Source organism: Calonectris borealis, chromosome 30 (genome assembly GCF_964195595.1).
Source record: "Calonectris borealis chromosome 30, bCalBor7.hap1.2, whole genome shotgun sequence".
Taxonomy (NCBI): domain Eukaryota; kingdom Metazoa; phylum Chordata; class Aves; order Procellariiformes; family Procellariidae; genus Calonectris; species Calonectris borealis.
The window spans coordinates 994,249-1,012,787 of NC_134341.1; the positions used below are offsets into that span (position 1 = coordinate 994,249).

At 49.4% G+C, this 18,539-nt stretch overlaps 1 protein-coding gene across 1 annotated transcript; it reads right to left on the reverse strand.

Annotated features, from left to right (window-relative positions):
- Positions 1-1,097: 1,097 nt before the first annotated feature.
- On the reverse strand, positions 1,098-18,214 carry ACVR1B (activin A receptor type 1B). The gene is made up of 9 exons (XM_075133928.1): positions 18,068-18,214; positions 8,782-9,021; positions 7,257-7,505; positions 5,831-6,061; positions 5,277-5,444; positions 4,547-4,703; positions 3,905-4,029; positions 3,128-3,258; positions 1,098-2,933 (listed from the first exon to the last, which is right to left on the reverse strand). The coding sequence occupies exons 1-9, from the start codon at positions 18,174-18,176 to the stop codon at positions 2,808-2,810; spliced, it is 1,536 nt and encodes a 511-aa protein (XP_074990029.1). The 5' UTR covers positions 18,177-18,214; the 3' UTR covers positions 1,098-2,807.
- Between the last annotated feature and the right edge of the window lie 325 nt (positions 18,215-18,539).

Sequence of the window (18,539 nt, forward strand, 5' to 3'; positions counted from 1 at the left end):
CTGCTGCAGCCACCTCTGAGCCGGGCACGTTTCAGAGCCGGGCAGCGATTCCTATGTTTGCTACCAGTCAGCTAAGTAAGCACTGCACCTCCCTGGCACATGTTTGCATGAAAAGTGCTGTATAAATGCTACATAGTCAGCGTTCCCATCTCGGATCCTCCTCGGTTTTGACCATCTCGTGATGGCATCTCTCTACAAACAAGGCTTCTTCTGCAATCCTGCTTATAGGGGATACCCTCTCGTCCTGCCCTCACCCCTTCTAACCTTATCCGGTCTGAAACCGCTCCGCTGTCTGCTGTTTGGTTTAGCGCTGAGGCAGATGCATGTGTGGCTACAGTTGGAGGGGCGGGTGAGTGAGTCAGTGCAAGTTACGTAGCTGATTTAGTGTCCTCGAGAAGCAGCCTGCACAGTTAACAGGGACGGGAGACTCGGAAACGAGAGCCCGCAGCGCTCACGGAGGAGCGCGCGGCAGACGTACCTACCGGCGCGATGGGCTTTCCTACGGCAGTTTATTTCACAGTCGCTAAGACCTCCTCCCCAACCCGCCGGGATGGGCCATCGCCAGGGTCCTGTTACAGCAGCTGAAGAGTCTTTAGGGGATCTGTGAAGTGCCCACCACCTCGGTTTCTAAATGCAGAAGGGTTTGGTTAAGGGACGTACGGTACCGGAGACACACGGTAACCTCTGGCTGAGATACGAGTCAGAACAAATCGGAAAGGGAAGCTGTACATTCACAAAGCGTACACTCCACACTGCTCCATGAACCAGCCCGAAGCCTGCCAGCCCTCCCACGACAGCTCTGCACCGCCCGGCCGCTAAACTCCACGGGAGGATGCAAAATGGCTCCAAACACGATGCAAAACACACACTCCTCACTTTACACAAAGTCACAGACAAGATAGGGAGTCTGGGGGAAGACAGACACACGGACAGATACACAGACAGCAAGAACAGAGTGTTTTTAAAAAAAAAAAGTTAACCCCGGTGGCCGGAGCAGAGATGAAACCTCACCTTACAGAGCAGGCGCAAGGTTTGAGTAGAAACAGTTCCAGTGTAAATCGAGCTGTGTGCATTTGGTTTTTTTCTTTTTTTTTTTTGCAGTGATTTCTTTACAAACAAACAGGTCAAGAGGTAATAATTATAGATTGTTTTTCTTCTCTTATAAAGAATTAACAATATTAAAAAAAGTTAAAATCCAGACCCTCCCATAAAATAATAATAATAAAAAAAAAATATAATCAAAACCACTCCAGTTAAAAGTTATGGCTTCAGAGTTATATACCGTAGATACTGACCTAACCACCAACCTACCAGCACTTCCCAGACTGCCTTTAGTGCTGCGATCAGCACGACAGACTCAGCCCTCGGCTACTTCCATTTTTGCTAGGCCCAGCTGTAGACAACAGTCAAACCAACTCTACTTCACCCTGATTCGGCATTTAATCAAAAGAAAATTCATGCAGTTCCCCCCACCCCACAAGTTATACACAGCCACTTCCAGATTATGAGATATTTATATATGTATATTAAAAAGATGGACATCGATTTCCAAACCCACACCCCGCTGTCAATCCTGCCAAGCGCCGAGTGCCTCTCGGGAGGTGCAGAGCACACCCAGGCACCCGGCCCCCTGCGGCTCAGGCCCCGAGAAGTCTGCCCCACGCCGCCCAGCGCGCCTGCGAGGATGGTGGACCCGGGAACCGCGTTCCTACGAGAACGGTCTCCTGCATTTCCCCATGGCCCGGTCTCCTTCCAGCCGGGCGCAGTGCCTGCTCTATCTCTGACATGCATCTCAGCTCCGTGGCATCTCCCCCCGCCCCAGGTCTCTCTTTCCACCCTACCAAGAATTACAAACCCCAGGGGCTCAAGACAAAAAGCCTGGATTCCAGGAGTGAAATCAGTTCCTCATTTGTTTTGTCTTAAAAAAAGGGAGGGGGTGGCAGTGAGGCAACCTGATGGGAAGTTCCCGCAGCCGGCGTACGGACAGTAAGGCCGCAGCACCCATCGGAGAGCTAAGGATCTGGTTTTAAGCAGCCTGTCCAAGCTAGACAATGCTCACTACTCAACAAGGAGAGCACCAGCGCGCACAGCTCAAAAAAAGGACACTCTAGATTTGCACATGCACAGAAAGCACGAACAGAGATGAGCCACCCTACGGGCAGACACTGCACGTCTACGGAAGGAGATGAACAGGCACGGGGGACACGCGCACCTTGCGCATGCATACACCATTGCGCACACTGACAGCCAGTCAGATTTGTTTTTGACTTAGAATTTTTCAAGCTTAAGAAAAAGGAGGGAAATGGTTTCATGAAGCTGATAAACTATTCAGGCTCAGCCTCTCAGAAGGGAGCACCATTTGTTTTGCAAATGCTTTTTCTGCATTAACGTGCCAGTCCCTGGAAAAATCCTCAGAGTACGGCAAGAAAACCTTCCCTTTCCCTTCCCACTCCCAGCACCTAGCACCCCGGCCTCAAACACTGCCAAGGGGTGCACCGCGTGCACTGAACTTTACAGGGATTTCCATTAAAGAAACAAGAGTTACGATCACGGCTGAGATCCCTCAGGTTAAGTCCCTCTCAAGTCTTCACGCTGTCAGGAGGTGATCATAAAAGGTTTCTGATTGTTTCATACCCAAGCAGGGAAGAGAGCAATTCAATAGGCTCCGTCACCCCACCTAGCAGCCTGTAGGTCACGCTGTCTGGTTGGTAGCAGTAGATTGGGCAGAAACACGAGGTAGGCCTCCATCACACGTCTACTCTAGCATGGCAGCTTTTGTGCAGTTTCCTCCTGCTGGGGCTCAGAGCCTAGATTTTCACATCTTCCTGGACGCTGAGCTGTGAGAGGGTTTTCTTAATGCGGAGGGCAGTGAGTCGAGCCGCTCCGTTGGCGTACCAGCACTCTCGCATCATCTTACCCATCACCCGTAGTGCCTAGGCAAGAAACAACGGCAGATGTCAGTGCTCTCTTCTCCCCCGACCCCAGTCGGTCTGCCAGGCTGCTGCTGCCCGGCTGGACACCGATACAGACCTCCACACCTCCTAAAATTGGAGCTCAACTTACAGTACTTACTCTTTACTCACCTCATCGAGGGAGAAGGGGATGCGAAGATGAAAGCAGACCTTACCTCGTAGCTTTGCCACCAGTTCGGGATATTAGGCCGTAATTTCTGATCACATACGACCTTCCGCATCTCCTCAATAGAAGGATCAGAGGGTACAAGGTCATAGTACGGAAGCTGATACTCTTCGTGGATACCTGAAAGGCAGGCAAGGGGAAATGCAATTCCTGGGAGAATGGATCATCGCCACAGCGCTCACTGAAGGCAGCCTGATACTGGTTTGGACTACGTGACTCATTGCTGAGATGCGTCAACACTTTGCAGTTATTTAGAACAGAAATGAAGAATCTGGGATTTGACTTTACAAGAAAAATTCAGAGAAATAAAATGCAGCTGCCCAAACTGGAACAGAGTCAGCGTGCTGCAGCCAACGCCTCCCAGCACAGAGGCAGGGTCACTGAATCTCGACTGAGCCGAAGGCAGGACTGTCACATGCACCACGGTGCTGCACTCCTGCCTGCAGCTGGATGTGCCAAGACACTCACTCACGCCGATTCGGGAGAAGAAAGTCACCCACCAAACTGGCACCACAACTTCCTTAAAATCCAACCAAAGGAACGTCAGCCACCAGTCAGAGCACTAACCCCAGCTTCCCCACATGGGCCAGTCTTAACAGCAGTCGCGGGTCACTTCTGTTAACTCCCTCGGTAGCGACACACGGACACATCTTCCCGCAGCCCCGTTCTCCAGGGTCCTCACAAACACCTGATCCACAGAAACCATCGAGGCTCGGAAACCCAGGAGCAAGCCAAGCCGATGGCACAGGCACACGAAGGGAATTACCTCCTGCGTTGCACCTTCGAGCAATCTCCCAGTAGACCAAGCCCAAGGCATAGATATCGGCACATTTAAATGAATCAAAATGCTTCATGTTAATGGTTTCATCCAAGACTTCAGGGGCCATGTATCTGCAGAACAGAAAAGGAACGGCATGTTAATTTTGAGAGGGGATTCTCTGGAAGATAGTAAATGGCAGGTTTTCCCACACAGCACTCCTCAGCAGACAAAACTCTGCTCTGCACAGCCTTAATCAGAACGGAAATGGGCCCCATGGTCTAATAGACTGAACAAAGTAATTCAAAAAGAATAGCAAGTTGGGAAAGAGGTAAAAACGTCCAAAAGCATATCAGGCTCCAGACAGCAGGCCCCAAAAGGCTTTTGAGAATGCCAAGCTTGTTGTCAAGTGCTATATGAGCTCCCTGAGCTGAGTTTACGTAGCTGGCCTACGCCTCTCAGCTTGATGGCACCTGGAGACGAAGGTCCTGACGTCCCTTCGACATCAATCTGGGCACAAGGCTGGCACTCTGCGAGACACCTGGAAATGCTTAAGAAAGAGAATTTCACCAGTGCTAAACCAGCAGCTCACGCATTTGCTAGTCACACTCCGACGCCTTCGAACACTGGCCAAGAACACCGTTCTCCTACCGTTTGGTTCCAACCCTTTGATTCGGTGCAATATCAATCGTATCCGTAACCGAATCATGCCGGACGGCCAGACCAAGGTCAGCGATGGCACACGTGCCATTCTTCTTCACCAAGATGTTCTTGGATTTCAAGTCTCTGTGAGCAATCCCAGGTTTTCCTAACAGAGCAAAATAAAAAGAAGCAGGGGTCAAGGTCTGGTGAAATCTGTTAGTCAAAGTGGCGCAGAGGCAGTACCGGATTTCAGGGCGTTAGTTAAACTCTCAGTGTTGCAACACATTTTCCTGTTTGGATACGCTTCAGCGCTGCAGAACAGAGCAGTGCTGACAGCCTATGGTATGCAAAGGCTCCACTTACGCTTCCGAGGCTCTGCTGATGCAGTAGCATCCAGAGGCCTCAAGAGGGACGTAAACTCCATCGTCCCAGGCATCAGACACGTTGATGTGGACGTAAGGAGTTTATAATTCTGCTGCTGCCTGCGCTAACATCCCACCCAAGTAGCACCAATTTTAGGATGGGGATGCGAAACGCTGATCTAACTCCCAGGAGCTAGCGCAAGGCTAACCCACTTTGCAGCCAGCCAAAGCAATCAGTCTATTTCTGGTCAATACTGACTAGATGAATCCGGGCTGACTCAGCCGGTGTTTTCTGTGCAGCACATCAGTCCCCCTCGTCAGTTCTGCTTTATTCTCCTCTCAAGAATTCCCAGCACCTTTTCAAACTTTGCTCTTACCCTGAGTACCCACAATCTCCATGTGTAGATGGGCCAGCCCGCTAGCAGCGGACAGGGCGAGCTTGATCATCCCCTCGATAGTCACTGTGTATCGATTAAGGTAGTCAAAGAGAGATCCGTGCTCATGGTAATCAGAGACGAGCCACAGCTGAGTCCATGTTCCGTTATCTGCAGCGGGAAAGAGACTGCTCAGACAGATACAACGCAGGGACAGCACACAACCATTGAGCATTTTGCACCCCATCTTTTTGGAACAGAGGAGAGCTGCTGGGTAAGGCTGCAGCTCAACAGCTGACCTGGGGGCAAATAAGGTAAAGAACTTTAAGACAAAACACGACTTTTTAAGGTACAGCTAACGCACCATCGCGCCTCTCAACAACAGCAGTAATTTTACCATCTTTTGGCAAGAAACATTCAAATATGTAGCTATTTGAAAAGCATGCTGACAGTTTTCTTTAACCATTTAATTGTAAATCCAAGTGAAGAAATGCAACTCCCAAGAGCAGGCTGCACACTGGTGCAGTCTCTGCTCTCAGGACTAGGGCACTTTTTACCTTTGTTATCTGCCGCAATAAATCCCAGGATGTTCTCATGTCGCAACATAACGGTTTGATATATTTCCGCTTCCCTAAACCAGGAACGCTCCTCACGTGAAGAGAAGATTTTTACAGCTACGTCACCTCCGCGCCACCTGCCACGCCACACTTCCCCGAAGCGGCCTTTACCAATGATCTCCTGAAGGACAATTGTCCGAGCCACAGTCCGCTGGACAAAAAGCGGCAAACCTACGGACAAGAAATTGGAGGAATGAATGCCTGTTGCAGCAAAACAGACTCTCAGGTTTCAGGAGCTTCAAGCAGAGCATCATCAAACCTACAAGGCTCTACATTTGATAACAACCAGCAGCCTAAGCAAGACCCAAACCAGCAAACAGTGGTAGCTCCTGCGTAGGACGTGCCATTTGGCTGCTTGGGCAACATCTGCATATGACTTTGAAGCAGTTTGCAAACCACCAGTGATTAGGCACAGAGCACTTGGGGAACTTCTGCTCTACGGCAGATCAAAGTAACTTTAGTCTGAATATGTAAAGAGTGGGACTCCTGGAAGACAGCCTCTGGTAGAAAGCAGTAAACCCCCAGAACTTCTCTTAAGAAAGGAGTCCTAACATAGCTGCCATCTCTTACGTAAGCTACAGAGCTCACCTGCTGAGAGCATGTACAGAAGAGATCCCAAAACATTTTATATATAGCAGATGTGGTGCTAAAGGTTTATTCCCTGGTCAAATATCAGGTTGTTATATTCTCTGCCTCTGTGGATTATACAGTTTCTATCTGCTACAAAATCCATTTTTTTTAACCTAACCGCTTTCATAGTTCAAAGTCATGAATAAAATGATGACTTCCCTATCTATTCTGGGGATGATTTCTTTTAAGCGCTACAGAAGTGAACGCTGTACGTCGTCCGCTTTGGAAGACCCAAGGATTCTTTGGGATGAAACGGGCTGTGCAAATGCAGTATTTGCGCACTGTAAAATTTTCAGCTGCTGGGTTCTTTCCCATTTTCCCTGCCAGCTTTGATACAGGTGACATCCTGCATCCTCCTTTGAAAGCCAACAACCCACAGGTTAGCAGTTAATGTCTGTTTCCAACCCAAATCCAGTTCCAGGGCTAAATTTGAAATAGATGTAGCCGTTTGCAGAAAAGGAGGAAAGCTACACAAATCAGCAGTTAAGGAGGAGTTGAACTATCGCTCTTACCTTGCCTAAGCATTGAACACTGACACAGGGCCGTGACTACAGCATCTACTGCATGACTGAATTTAAAACACACCCTCCACATTACTCATGACAGGGCAACCCGAAGAGGCTGACGATGCAGCGGCCTCACAGCCATGCAAAGCTGTGGCAACCAGGAGCCCAGAACAGACTACTCCATTACAATTACAAGTTCTCATTCGTCATTTCCAGTCATATCCTAATACCTGAGCCAGAGCCAGAGGTGGAGAGATCGTAGACTAGATCTTGCAAGGTCTTATCCTTCGACAGGCACATTTCACAAGAGGGGTCTTCCATGTCCAACCGCTGACGATTGTGATAGACTCGTTGGTGGTGATGAAAAACAAAGACTACTATGATCATGACAACAAACACAAGGAAGACAGGTCCGGCAATCACCGCCACTAGCTCCACAGGACCCCAGCTCGACGGGGGTTCGTTATCTTTCAGGTGTCCTTGAGAGGAAAGGGAGAAGAAAAACAGGCACTTTTAGAAAATTATCACTCCTTCACAAGTGTTCTTTAAGGACTTTCTTCTTGTGTTTTAATTATCCTCTCAGAGCCTGGACAATTTTAGCTTGCTGTTCCAGGATGGTAGAGGACACATCAAATAACAGCGTTAACATGGGACCGATCAAGTCATCAGGCACACAAACTACAGCTAAAATCCCCAAAAGAAGATGGTGCTTCAGTTGTGGGATCAGGGATTATTGGCACTTGCTATTTAAAAGAGGATGGGAGCCTGTTCTGGGCTGAATTTGCTAAAACAGCCTGCATTTTACCCTCCAGAGAAAAACCATCCAGTCACTAAGGACTCATTTCTCCCTTTTTCCCCTTCTCCCTGTAACAGCCAGTGACAACTCGTACCTGAAGACAACAATTATCTGTCTTTTTGAGACTAGATAAGACTTCCCCACTGCACCCAAGGAAAATGGGTATTGTAGTCTTCATAGGACCCACATAACAGCCCAAAACAGACAGTAACGAGGTATGAGGAAGTACTGCATGCCCTCTCTGTCCCAGGAATTAGAAAGAAGCAGACGTTTCCCACACCCTCACTCAAAGGCAGGGCTGCTTCCTCTTCGCGTATTCAGGATCCAGGCACCCCTCCATCCCTCACTTTACTCTGAAGCTGCTGCCACGTTTCGATAGTCATGGCTCATCACTGAAAAGATCTGCAGCCCTAGAAGAAGGAAAGCTACTCTATCCGACAGAAGGCAAGCTACAGCACAACTCAGCGCCAGAAAAGGGAGCTGTGTCCAGGGAACACGCACTGACCTCAAGCCACTGCAGGCACAGAGCATCATGCAGCAGAAACTTATATTTAACTGAAACTTATATTTAAGATGAACATTGCTGCTGCTGCTGCTTTCAGGAGGATACCAGCAGCAGGGCTGATAAGATGAAAGGAGCCTCATAATATGGAGCTACTGAGTGCAGTAAAACTGCAAAAAACCCCAAACTTTGGAAGCTTCTCCTACCCTAAAGTACAACCTCATCATCTGGTGACATTTTGTCAGCCACAGGGGACAAGCACATTTAATTTTAATTTGAAGCAGTTTGTTATTATTTCCACTTGACAGATCAAGGAAATAAACCTAGTGCTCAAGTTCACACAGCAACCTAAGGGAAGAAGTGAAAACAGGGCTGAATGCTCCTTATTCCCAACCCCAAACAGACAGCTTCCCTCCTCCCCACTTCAAACAGATGATTTATTTAGCTCTCTACTCACCACTGGGAACCATTAAATCAATTTTGTTGCAAAAATCAGAGTAGCAGCAGTGAGTATTACGCAGATCTTCTGAACTCAGACAATAGAAGGGTTTCCCAGCAGGAATCAATTTTGCTTCAGGAATGCAGGTCCGAACGTGATGTTTAACACCATCCAGGTTGAATACCGAGACCATGCACGCGCCGTCCGTTTCACACGTGGAGTTTGCTTGTTTGCAGTCGGAGCACAGACATGTCAAAGCTGCAGAAATCAAAACAAGACCACCTCCTTAAAACCCACCAGAGACCAAATGCTCAGACAAGAGAAAACTTTCTTTAAAATTTCCCATTGCAGAGGGAACGGGCCATTCTTGGGCGCAGGAATTAGACTTCAGGAACAGAACAAGTCATGCTCAGTATTTCAGACCCACAAGAACCCAACTGAAGCACAAAATACAAGGTGGAAGCAGAGGAGTCTTTCCAGAAGATGACTGCCCAGGCAGCCCTTTTTTCCTTCCCCTGTCGCAAGCACTAACACAGATGACCCAAGTCATCCCTGCAAACTACGCTAGATTTTACCAAGATCTACTCCCAAGCCAACCTAGGGTCAGAATTCAAATTGAAAACAGCAATTACTCAAACTGACAGACTCGGTTTCACCTGAACTGCCTGTCCAGGCTTCCTCAGCTGTGCCAAAGACGAGCTGCCCATTACGGGTTAGTGAGGGACGACCACCCCAGCTCGTGGGAGACAACAAGCAGTTGCCAGATGCCAAAACAAAACCAATTCAAACCGACTACACAAGCCAAGCATGCTACACCCAACTAGATCAGTCACTTATTTAGTAACTGCTTTCCTGATCCGAGACACTACCTTGGGTCAAATACATCCCTGGCTTTTTGCCTGCTCGCCGTGAAGATTATTTGGGTAAAGAGCGAAGGAGAAACTCCAAGGCAGATTCCCACATTTTTCTGCCTCCCAGCTGTCATTGTGCTTTTCTCAAGCTGCCTGAAAAACTGTAAGCAAATCCCCAGGCATCGCCATCCTTGGGAACAAAGAGCGAATACAACAATGTCAAGAAGAAGGGTGGGGCTTGTTTAGCAGCGCACAGTATTTTCTTCAGCTTTCATCAGATCTTTCAGCCTCCCCGGAGGGATTCAGAAACATGTACTTACCCGCTGCAGAAATGGTCTTTCAGGTAGAGAGAGTTTGAAGAAGTGTTTTAAAAGATACAAAAGCCACAGTTAACTCTCCCCAGTCCGATAGCTAAATCCTCTATGTCTGCTTGTACCCTCTCAGTCTAAAGACACAAGCGAAAGTCACTGTCAACACTCGTGTGTGTCAGCCACCTTCCCGTGGGGCAGGGAAACACCGAGCCCTCGGTCATACCGTCTCTGGCAGCCAGCAGATTTAGGGAGCATCAGCATTCAAGGATATTCATGGCACTGGAAGAGCCTCTTGCTCCCAGCCAGCACACGGTCCAAAGCGCAGCGGAGAGTTACGCTGCTGGGAGCACGTTACCTTGAGCTTAAGGAAAAACAAGCAAGTCCTGATCAACTTCAGGGTTCGTTTAGGAGGAAGACACCCGTTATGCCTTATCTCCAGTGTCCTAGGTAAATCAGTTAGGCTAATTGCATTACTATTCACTTAATTCTCTCTGGACACTGCGCTCTTCATTTCCTAGCTGTTGTGGTGAGCTGCTTAACAGCTCAAAGGTGGGCTGCAGTATTTCAGACAGGCTAAATGCAGATGCTGGTGAGTTTTGAACCAACAGATTCAAAACTGCAGAAGCAGTAAAAAGCCAATAAAACACAGAGGAGCTGTTAAGTGAGACATCTTTAAAAAGCATCACGAGCAAATGTGGCTTATTACTATGTGCTTAGCACAGGACAGGGAAAAGGGACACAGACTAGAAAACAGACAGGGAAGACCCTGAGACTGAACCGTATTAAGAAGGGGTGAGAGCACCGTACCCATCGATTATGCAGCTTTTAAGGGGAAACTTTATAATGAAAGGGAAAAAACCCCACTAATGTTCAACTTGACAAACAGCTCCGAGTACACCGTTTTCCAGTGGTCAGCAGAGCACAGAAAAGACAATTCTTCTGAAAAATATGCACACTTGGGGGAACAAAGGTTGGTTATAATGGAGCAGCCGGGGCACATTCCTACCTTCAAGTATACTTAAAAGGAAATAGTGCTTTAAAGCATCTCCTTTATTACTTTATCAAAAACTCAAGGTACAAATTAAAAACATTTAAACCACACACATTTCATCATGCTCTTTTCAACTTGATTTAGATACAGCAAAACTGTTAGTCCTGTCAGACTCACTTCTAAGGTCTCAAATCCAAGATTTAGGCTATGGCAGTTTTGCTTCCAGAAGCTCAGAAGTAAACAAAACACTTCAATGTACTTATAAAACTGGTTTTGTAAACTTCTTACTGAAGCATCTGGCCTGAGACTAAGCATCCCTTTGAGAAGGAAAGCAGAGGAGCTGGTTGTATCTGCTCAGTTTCATTTGTAGAATTAAAAAAAAAAAAGGAAATCAGTTTACCTGCAAGGTATGATACCAGAGCCCCAGCGCACAGGGACAGCATAAGAAGATCCTTATCTGTTCTGCGCAGAAAGCAGAAGTTTCCTGCTAAGGAGGGGTATGCCCCACAGAGCACGGCCTCGTTTCACCTCCTAGTGTTGTCAGCTGATGCTCCCCCTTTGAGACAACTGCTATTTTTTAAGAGCAATTCTTACAGTCAGCACCTCAAAAACCCCCTACGGTAAGGAGAGCTGTATGAACAAAGAAAATTAAGCCTTCAGCACACGTATGTACTTCTGCTACACCTTTCATGAGAGACCCTCAAGGGGCTTTCTAGGTATTCCAGTCCACAACCTCTGGGCTGCAGGTAGGCACTCAAATTTTAGGAAAGATGGTCAGATCCCTGGGTAGAAGCTGAAGCCCCGCTCCAGCCTCCCTCGTGCAGCCAGGAGTCGACTCTGTCTTTATTTTTATTATGAAAAAACCCAGGATATACATCTACCATCGCTACAGCCATATCAGCCCTAAGCATCACCTACTGCCGGCTGCCAGCGCTGCAGCGAGCAGGCACCGGCCGTGCCAGGGAGGAAAGGCCTGTCTGCACCGGGGCTCGCCGGGAACCGGGGAGCTTCCGGCAGAGAGGAGAATTACAGGGCAACCTGTGCGGCATTTCAAGTCTGATTAACCAGAAGGGAAAATTCTTCTCCAGAAGCCAGGAAAAAGCAACTGTTCTTTCCTCTTGGGTGGGGGTCAGAAAACGGACAGGTACGCAGAGCCCCTGGGGGGCATCTCTCGGGTGCTCCTGAGAGCAGCCGGGGACGCCTGGGCGAAGGAAATGGAGACAGGAGCGAATAAAAGCATTTTTCATGCCAACGGCATTCTTTTTATTTGGGAAGAAAAGCTCCTATTGAGCAAAACTTATAATCTACTTAATAAAAGAATCTGACTGGGCTGAAGAAAATAGATGGGGCAAAGGAAAACAAAAGAGCAGTTCACACAGCCGGGGCGGCGAGTTCCCCTCTCGCAGAACGCCTGGGGATGAGTCTGCATGAAAGGTGCTACAGAAGTTGGCAGCAGAGTCTGCTCTATCTGCTCAGCACGCTCTTTCTGACATTCTGCTCAGAGACAAACCCAACCCTTTAAAGAAGCTGTTTAAACAAGCCTAACATTAAGCTGCAGATCCTCAGAATGAAAGCTTTGTTCTCACTCAAGAGATGGATCAGGTTGGTATTTATACTGAAGCAAACCCTCACTGCGATTTAATCCAAGGCAGAGCGCAGGCAGTCGTGACATCAATCGCAGGAGCGAGCCAGCCCGGTGCCGGTCCTCACTGCTCTTCCTAAAAACCGGACCGATCAGTCGGCACTGCCAAAAGACTCCTTGATCCTCGACTAACGCAGCCCGGGGCTCGCCTGCTGGGCTGGGTACTCCTTCAAGCGACCACCCTGAGCCCAAGAGGTGCTTCTGCTCCCCGCGAGACACCCAGCGAGGGTCACGGGTTATGGGCGGCAGCAGGATTGCTCCCGGCAGGAACCGGGAGCACGGACATATTAGTATCCCTTTGCATTAACTACAGCAGAGAGGAAAACAAGAGAAGGCCCTCTTGAACCAAATTCTCCCATTAAAGATGATGCGTATTTACAAAATGAATCCAAACACACAGGTGGGGGTCTGTGGATTAGAGCTCTAGGCTCCAGGGAGACTAAAATATTAAGCTCTGACAGTCAAAGAACATTTCTTTTTTTTCAGCAACTATCTGAGCTCATTTTGCACATATTTATTCTCACACAGGATTGCATGTGTCAAGATGTCTCTGCAGCTAGACAGGGGAAAGTTTCACAGCAAAATCTAATGTAATGGTGTTAACCACCTTTTGGAATACATTTTCCAAAATCTCCTGAAGCTGTGCTATGCAAGATGACATTTTCTCAGGGCTAAATGCTACCTGATCAAGATGTATTAAGATAATTAGCCTGAAGATGATCATTGGTAAAATTGCCAATAACCACCCACGTATTTACCAGATAAACAGATTTTTGCAGAGATTGTAAGCTGCTGTTCTTTTTCAACAGTTTGAATCAAGGCTGGAAGAACAATGACTCCCCTGACTTCTGAGCCTTTATAAGGCTCTGGAACAGGAGCTGCAATTTATTATGTCTCTGTGCAGCACCTAACTTAATGAGACCCAATCTGGTAGCGATGTTTTAATGCTGCAGCAGCATAATGTTAGCAAGAGAAATGGAAAACAATTGGGTTTGTACCTCTGCTGTTTCTTTAGATGCTATAATGAAGAGGGACATGTGTAAACATGCTTGGAAGAAAGAAATACCTTTCAGTGTTTCACTATATGCTGTGCTGAAATAAATAAAGAATAACCTTTATCACGGAGTGTTTTGCCCAAGAGCAAGTTAGGAATAAAACCCATTCCCTTGCGGCAAGGGAGCAGAGGTCAGTTCCAGGAGTCCCTTTGTGCTCCTTGTTCAACCATACCACCTCAAGAACAGTGCTGCAGGAAAACAACCAGGGCATCATTGTGAAAAGGCAGGGATGAGGACACTCAAAGCCACTGATGAAGACTTTAAAACCAAAGATTTACTTTCCATTATATTCACCTCAATTCTTCTGCTGCCCGGTGTCAAGAACTGGGATCCCTACATCCCTCTCTAGGATATGTCCAAGTCCAAACTGCCCTTGTATAGCACACCGGTATCTTCTCCAAGCCCCAGAGTCAGCCCACCTACACCCACCGCCTCCAAAATCAAATACAAGGCCGGTTCCGTTTGCTCACACTGCCCCTGTTTCTTTACAAATGAGCTGAAGAAATGAGTACGGATTTGCTCTTCTGTAGATACAGTACCACCACCTCAAATATCTTTCCTGTATCTCGCTGTCCCATCAACTTCTCCTCCTACTTTTGGATCTCAACTTCTCTTTTGCTCCTTGCTTGTGCTTATGAAATGACCCACTGCTGCTAAATGAAACAGAGTTAAAATTAGCTGCAAAGTACTATGAAAAAAGCACTTTCATGCAAGTCATCCAGAAACTAAAAATTATACCAGGATATTTAAAGTTGGAAACAAGAGTCCCAACTTTTTCAAGCTGGCTGCAGTCCCCTGGCACAGGTTGAACCTGACATTAACGCATCATGGCTGACTAGAAAACATGGAAAAAAAAAAAGGCAGGAAGAACATGCTCTCACCTTTAAAGTGAAGAACTTTCCCTGCATCTACTCAAGTAACACAGAAGGAGAGCTTTTAAATGAATTTTAAATAAGCGAATTGACAGGAGTCTCATCATTAATAGGTTAATTAGAAGAATTAACATTTCTGCTGCTGTTGCTCTTCAACTCAGAAAACAGACATATGGCTCCGAACTCCCTCTCCAGGCTCTGGTCTGACACCTATTTTGTGTTTTAACTTGTTAGGAAACCAGTTTAGGAGCCACCCATACCATACCAGCACTGTGGAAGAAAGTCCTGCAAACCAGCCGCATGGCAAGGCAGATGCACAGGTCATTATTGATGGCTTTCAAGACTTAACACCGATGCTGCGTATTCTCAGGCAATTGGCACATGCTTTTTCAGAGTCTAAATAACAAGTTGTTTAACGTGCAGTCTATATGCTGACAGCCAGCAGTCCACAGGTTACTTCCAAAAACCCACAGAAAGCAGCAAGCGCTAGAAAACCAAGCTCTTGTCAAGGGGCTTTAATGTGCAGTGAAGTCCGCTTTTCTGATGAAAAAATAAACATATGGGTCCACAATCAATGAGAAGGGAGGCTGGAAAGCCAGTGGCTTAAACAATGAGGACAAAAGAGGTCTCCCACCCCGTACGACTGCTCACACACGAGGGTCTGACTCTGCAGGCTCAGCACCAGCGAATGTTTCATCCCTGTAATACCATCGCAGCTTTCTCCCTCGAGACGAGCAATTCCTTCTCGGTCTGCTCAGATAACCGCGCTGGCTGTGCGGTGGAGAACATATTTCCACTGGTCAACACCCAGTGAACTTTGCTTGCTGTTAAGAGAATTGACGTTTTACTTCACTCCTTTCGCAATAGCGATTTCCGGAGCATCCACTACTGGCAGCGGACGGCGTACCCAGGGAAAAAAAAATCCGAGCTGTCTGGCCAAGGAGCTGAAGGAGTTCAAGAATGCTTGTTGGACACCGTTTTTAATTTCCAGTTAGAGGAGTCTTTCTTGGAAAGTTGCAAGATATAACTTATGGACCACGCGGAGTTTGCCTGATTTAACCGGGTAAATATTTTAAGCAGGTGTTAATAATAAAATCTGCTAGCCCAAGATTGCTCCCCACGGTATTCTTTTGCTTTATTTCAAGCACGCAAACAAAGCCTACCTACAACCACCCTGTAACCATTGCTGCAGAGGCACCTTTTTTTTTTTCTTTTCCTTTTTTTAAAAGGAAGGAGTGGGATGGGTGTTTTCTACTCTGTTTACCGACGCACACAGAAGTTCACAGCTCCCAAACTCTGCAGAAATTATTATGTTTTTCCAACCTACCCTGAAATAAGCAGCTCTTAAGATCTCTTGTATAAAGCACAATAGTAAGGGCAGCCCTTGCTGGCTGAGGAGGCACAGCGAGGGTGCATCATGGCTGCTCAAGCAGCAAACAATTCAGAGGGTTAGGGTCCCTATTCCCTGCCATCCTGCTCCCAGCTCCACAAACGCAGCTCCCTCGCGCCCTTGAAGCCAGGCTGAGCTCACACCTTTTACTGGACAGCACATACGTGAACAAAAACGTACAGCACATACTGAGCGGAAACAATAGCCAGCCACACAGAGCCCAATATCAAAGGCGCTGATAGTCATCTGAGTTTCCAGGAGATATGCAGTCAATTGGCCCTTTCCTGTTTATTTATTTATTTTTTTTAATAAACACCAGCTGTATATAAAGTGCTAAGTGAAAGTCTGAGAGCAGACGTGCGATGAGTCTCATTTGGTCTGGCTTTGCCATTTATCACAGAAAAGCTGAAACACCTTCCTAAGGCTGAATTTTACTTTAGGTTAAAACGAAACACAGCCTAAAGCGCATCTGTATTACCAGATTCAACAGGACTCACAAATACACCCCTAACCTACTGCCCAAGTGGGGTTTAAAGCCATTTTCTGTAGCTAACAAGTCCAGATCTGCACGCACAAAGTTATTACCTCCTGACAGTCGGTTGGTAATACATAACACGAACGGCGAGAGGATTGGGGAGGAGAAAAATGTTTCAGTGCAGTTCCTGTTGGAACAGGTACCTGCATTACACAAGCAGCGATCGCCCCCGATAGCCACCGAGAGATGGACCGCGCAGCGAAGCCTCGGACGCTGGAGAGGCCACTGCCACCAGCCTGTCCTCTGTCCCTGCCAAGAGGTGCTCAGAGATGCTTCGGGCCTGTCCGGCTCTGAGGAAAAGGGCCAATCTCTTTAAAAGCGTGGAGTTGATACCTCTTGTTCTTCCCCCAGGAAGTGGCAGCGGTTGCACCCCCCCAGGTAAAGAAAAAGGATCACCACAGAACAAACAACCGAAACAAAGAGTTTTCCCTCACTCACCTCCCTCCAAACAAATATTTACAGTTGTTACAATCCAGAGGCACAGGGTTTTAGAAAGGTTTCTTTAAAAAAACAACCAAACCCACAGATTCCGAGAGACTACGTATTAAGCACACACTGCAATCCCTGGTGCATGGGGGAAGCCGAAGCCCCCCTGGCTGGGTCAACAAGCCGCTGGGAAGAGGCCACAAACTCCCAAGGTTTGATTGAGGCTCAGCAACAACATGGTGGCACTTCCCACCCCGGGGCTGATCCGCCCTCCCAGCGCCTGCCTGCACCGAGCCCCTGCTTCCCGGGGCCGCAAACCCCCCCGGTGACCCACACGTCCAGGCCCCCAACACACACAGACCCCCCAGTTCTTCTTCACTCTGAGAAAAGCCCATAAATTTCAGTTTCTTTCGTTATCTCCTGAAGACAGCCTGGAAAACTCCCAGTTCTCTTCCCAGCCAAAGCCAAGGTGAGCATCTGCCTCCTCGGAGCATCCCCCAGCCCCGCAGGACGCCCCGCTCTCCGGCCCCCAGCCCCAATTGCTGCTGCCCCTCCAGACACCTTCTGTGGAGGGTACGGCCCCCCAAACAAGCTCAAGGGTCCCCTTCACACCCCATACCCCGGCAACTGTCCCCCTGCGAGCCCCCCCCGGGCAGGCTCGACCCCCGCCCTGGGGCTCGGTGCTACCCAGGGGACCCAACCCTACACGAAGTCCTTGATGCCTCCAGAGACCCCCCCCCACCATGGGTCCCCCCCCATTCCTTCTCCCCACCCTGATGCACCCTCCTCTGCCCCCCCAGGGCCGCCCCCCCGCCCCCAGCCCCCCCCCAGGTGCCCGCACCCCCACCCCAAACCCCTCAGGGCCCTTCCCCATAGCCTAGAGGGAACCTGTAGGCCGCCAAACCCTCTCGCACCCCCTTCCCCCCACCCCCGGTCCCCCCTAAAATCTCACCCCGGGCCTCAACGCCCCCTCCCCTGCCCCACAGCCCCCCCGGGCCGACCTCACCCGCGGGCCCGGGCTCGCTCCTGCCCCCCTCCCCGCTCCCCTCAGCCCCCCGCATCGCCTCCCCCCTCGGTTCTCCTCATCGATCCCCGCTTCCCCTCACGATTCCTCCCCGGTTCCCCTCAGCACACCCCCCCTCCCGGTTCCCCTCACGGCGCCGGGCGGGGGCGGGGCGGCGCGCCGCCATGTTGTGCCCAGTGCGGGCCAGACCCGGGGGCCACCACTCACCGCGGGCCCCACCGAGAGCCCCGACCAGGAACAGGGCGAGCAGGACGGCAGCGGGCAGCGGCGGGGGGCGGCGGGCGCGGGGCGGCGGCGGTGGCGGGGGGGCGGCCATGGCGAGCGCCGCGGCCTCGGTGCCGAGCGGCCGCCAGCGCCTGCGGGAGGGGCGAGCGCCGGCGCGCGGCCTGGGGGCGGGGCAAGCCTTAAAGGGGACGGGCCGCGCCGCGCGTCTTAAAGGGGAGGGTCCGCCAGGCACGGGTCTGCCGACACGGAACTGGGTTGGGGGAAGTGTGCAATGGTGTGCATGCATGCATGCATGCATGAGTTGTGTGTGCGTGCATGCAGCTGTGCACGTGTGTGCATGCGTGCAGGGGGTGTGGGGGTGTGCAGGTGTGCAGGTGTGCGTGCACGGCTGCGCACCATCGGGAGGGTGTGTGCAGCGTGCACGCGTGGGGGGTACACGCAGCGTGTGTGTGCG

Coding starts and splice junctions, on each gene's coding strand:
- ACVR1B (XM_075133928.1), bottom strand. CDS start 18,176: ATGGCCGCCCCCCCGCCACCGCCGCCGCCCCGCGCCCGCCGCCCCCCG. Junction 4,704..5,276: donor GGAGATTGTGGGTACTCAGG/GTAAGAGCAAAG, acceptor TTGCTCTGTTAG/GAAAACCTGGGATTGCTCAC. Junction 2,934..3,127: donor ACTGGTGGCAAAGCTACGAG/GTAAGGTCTGCT, acceptor TTTCTTGCCTAG/GCACTACGGGTGATGGGTAA.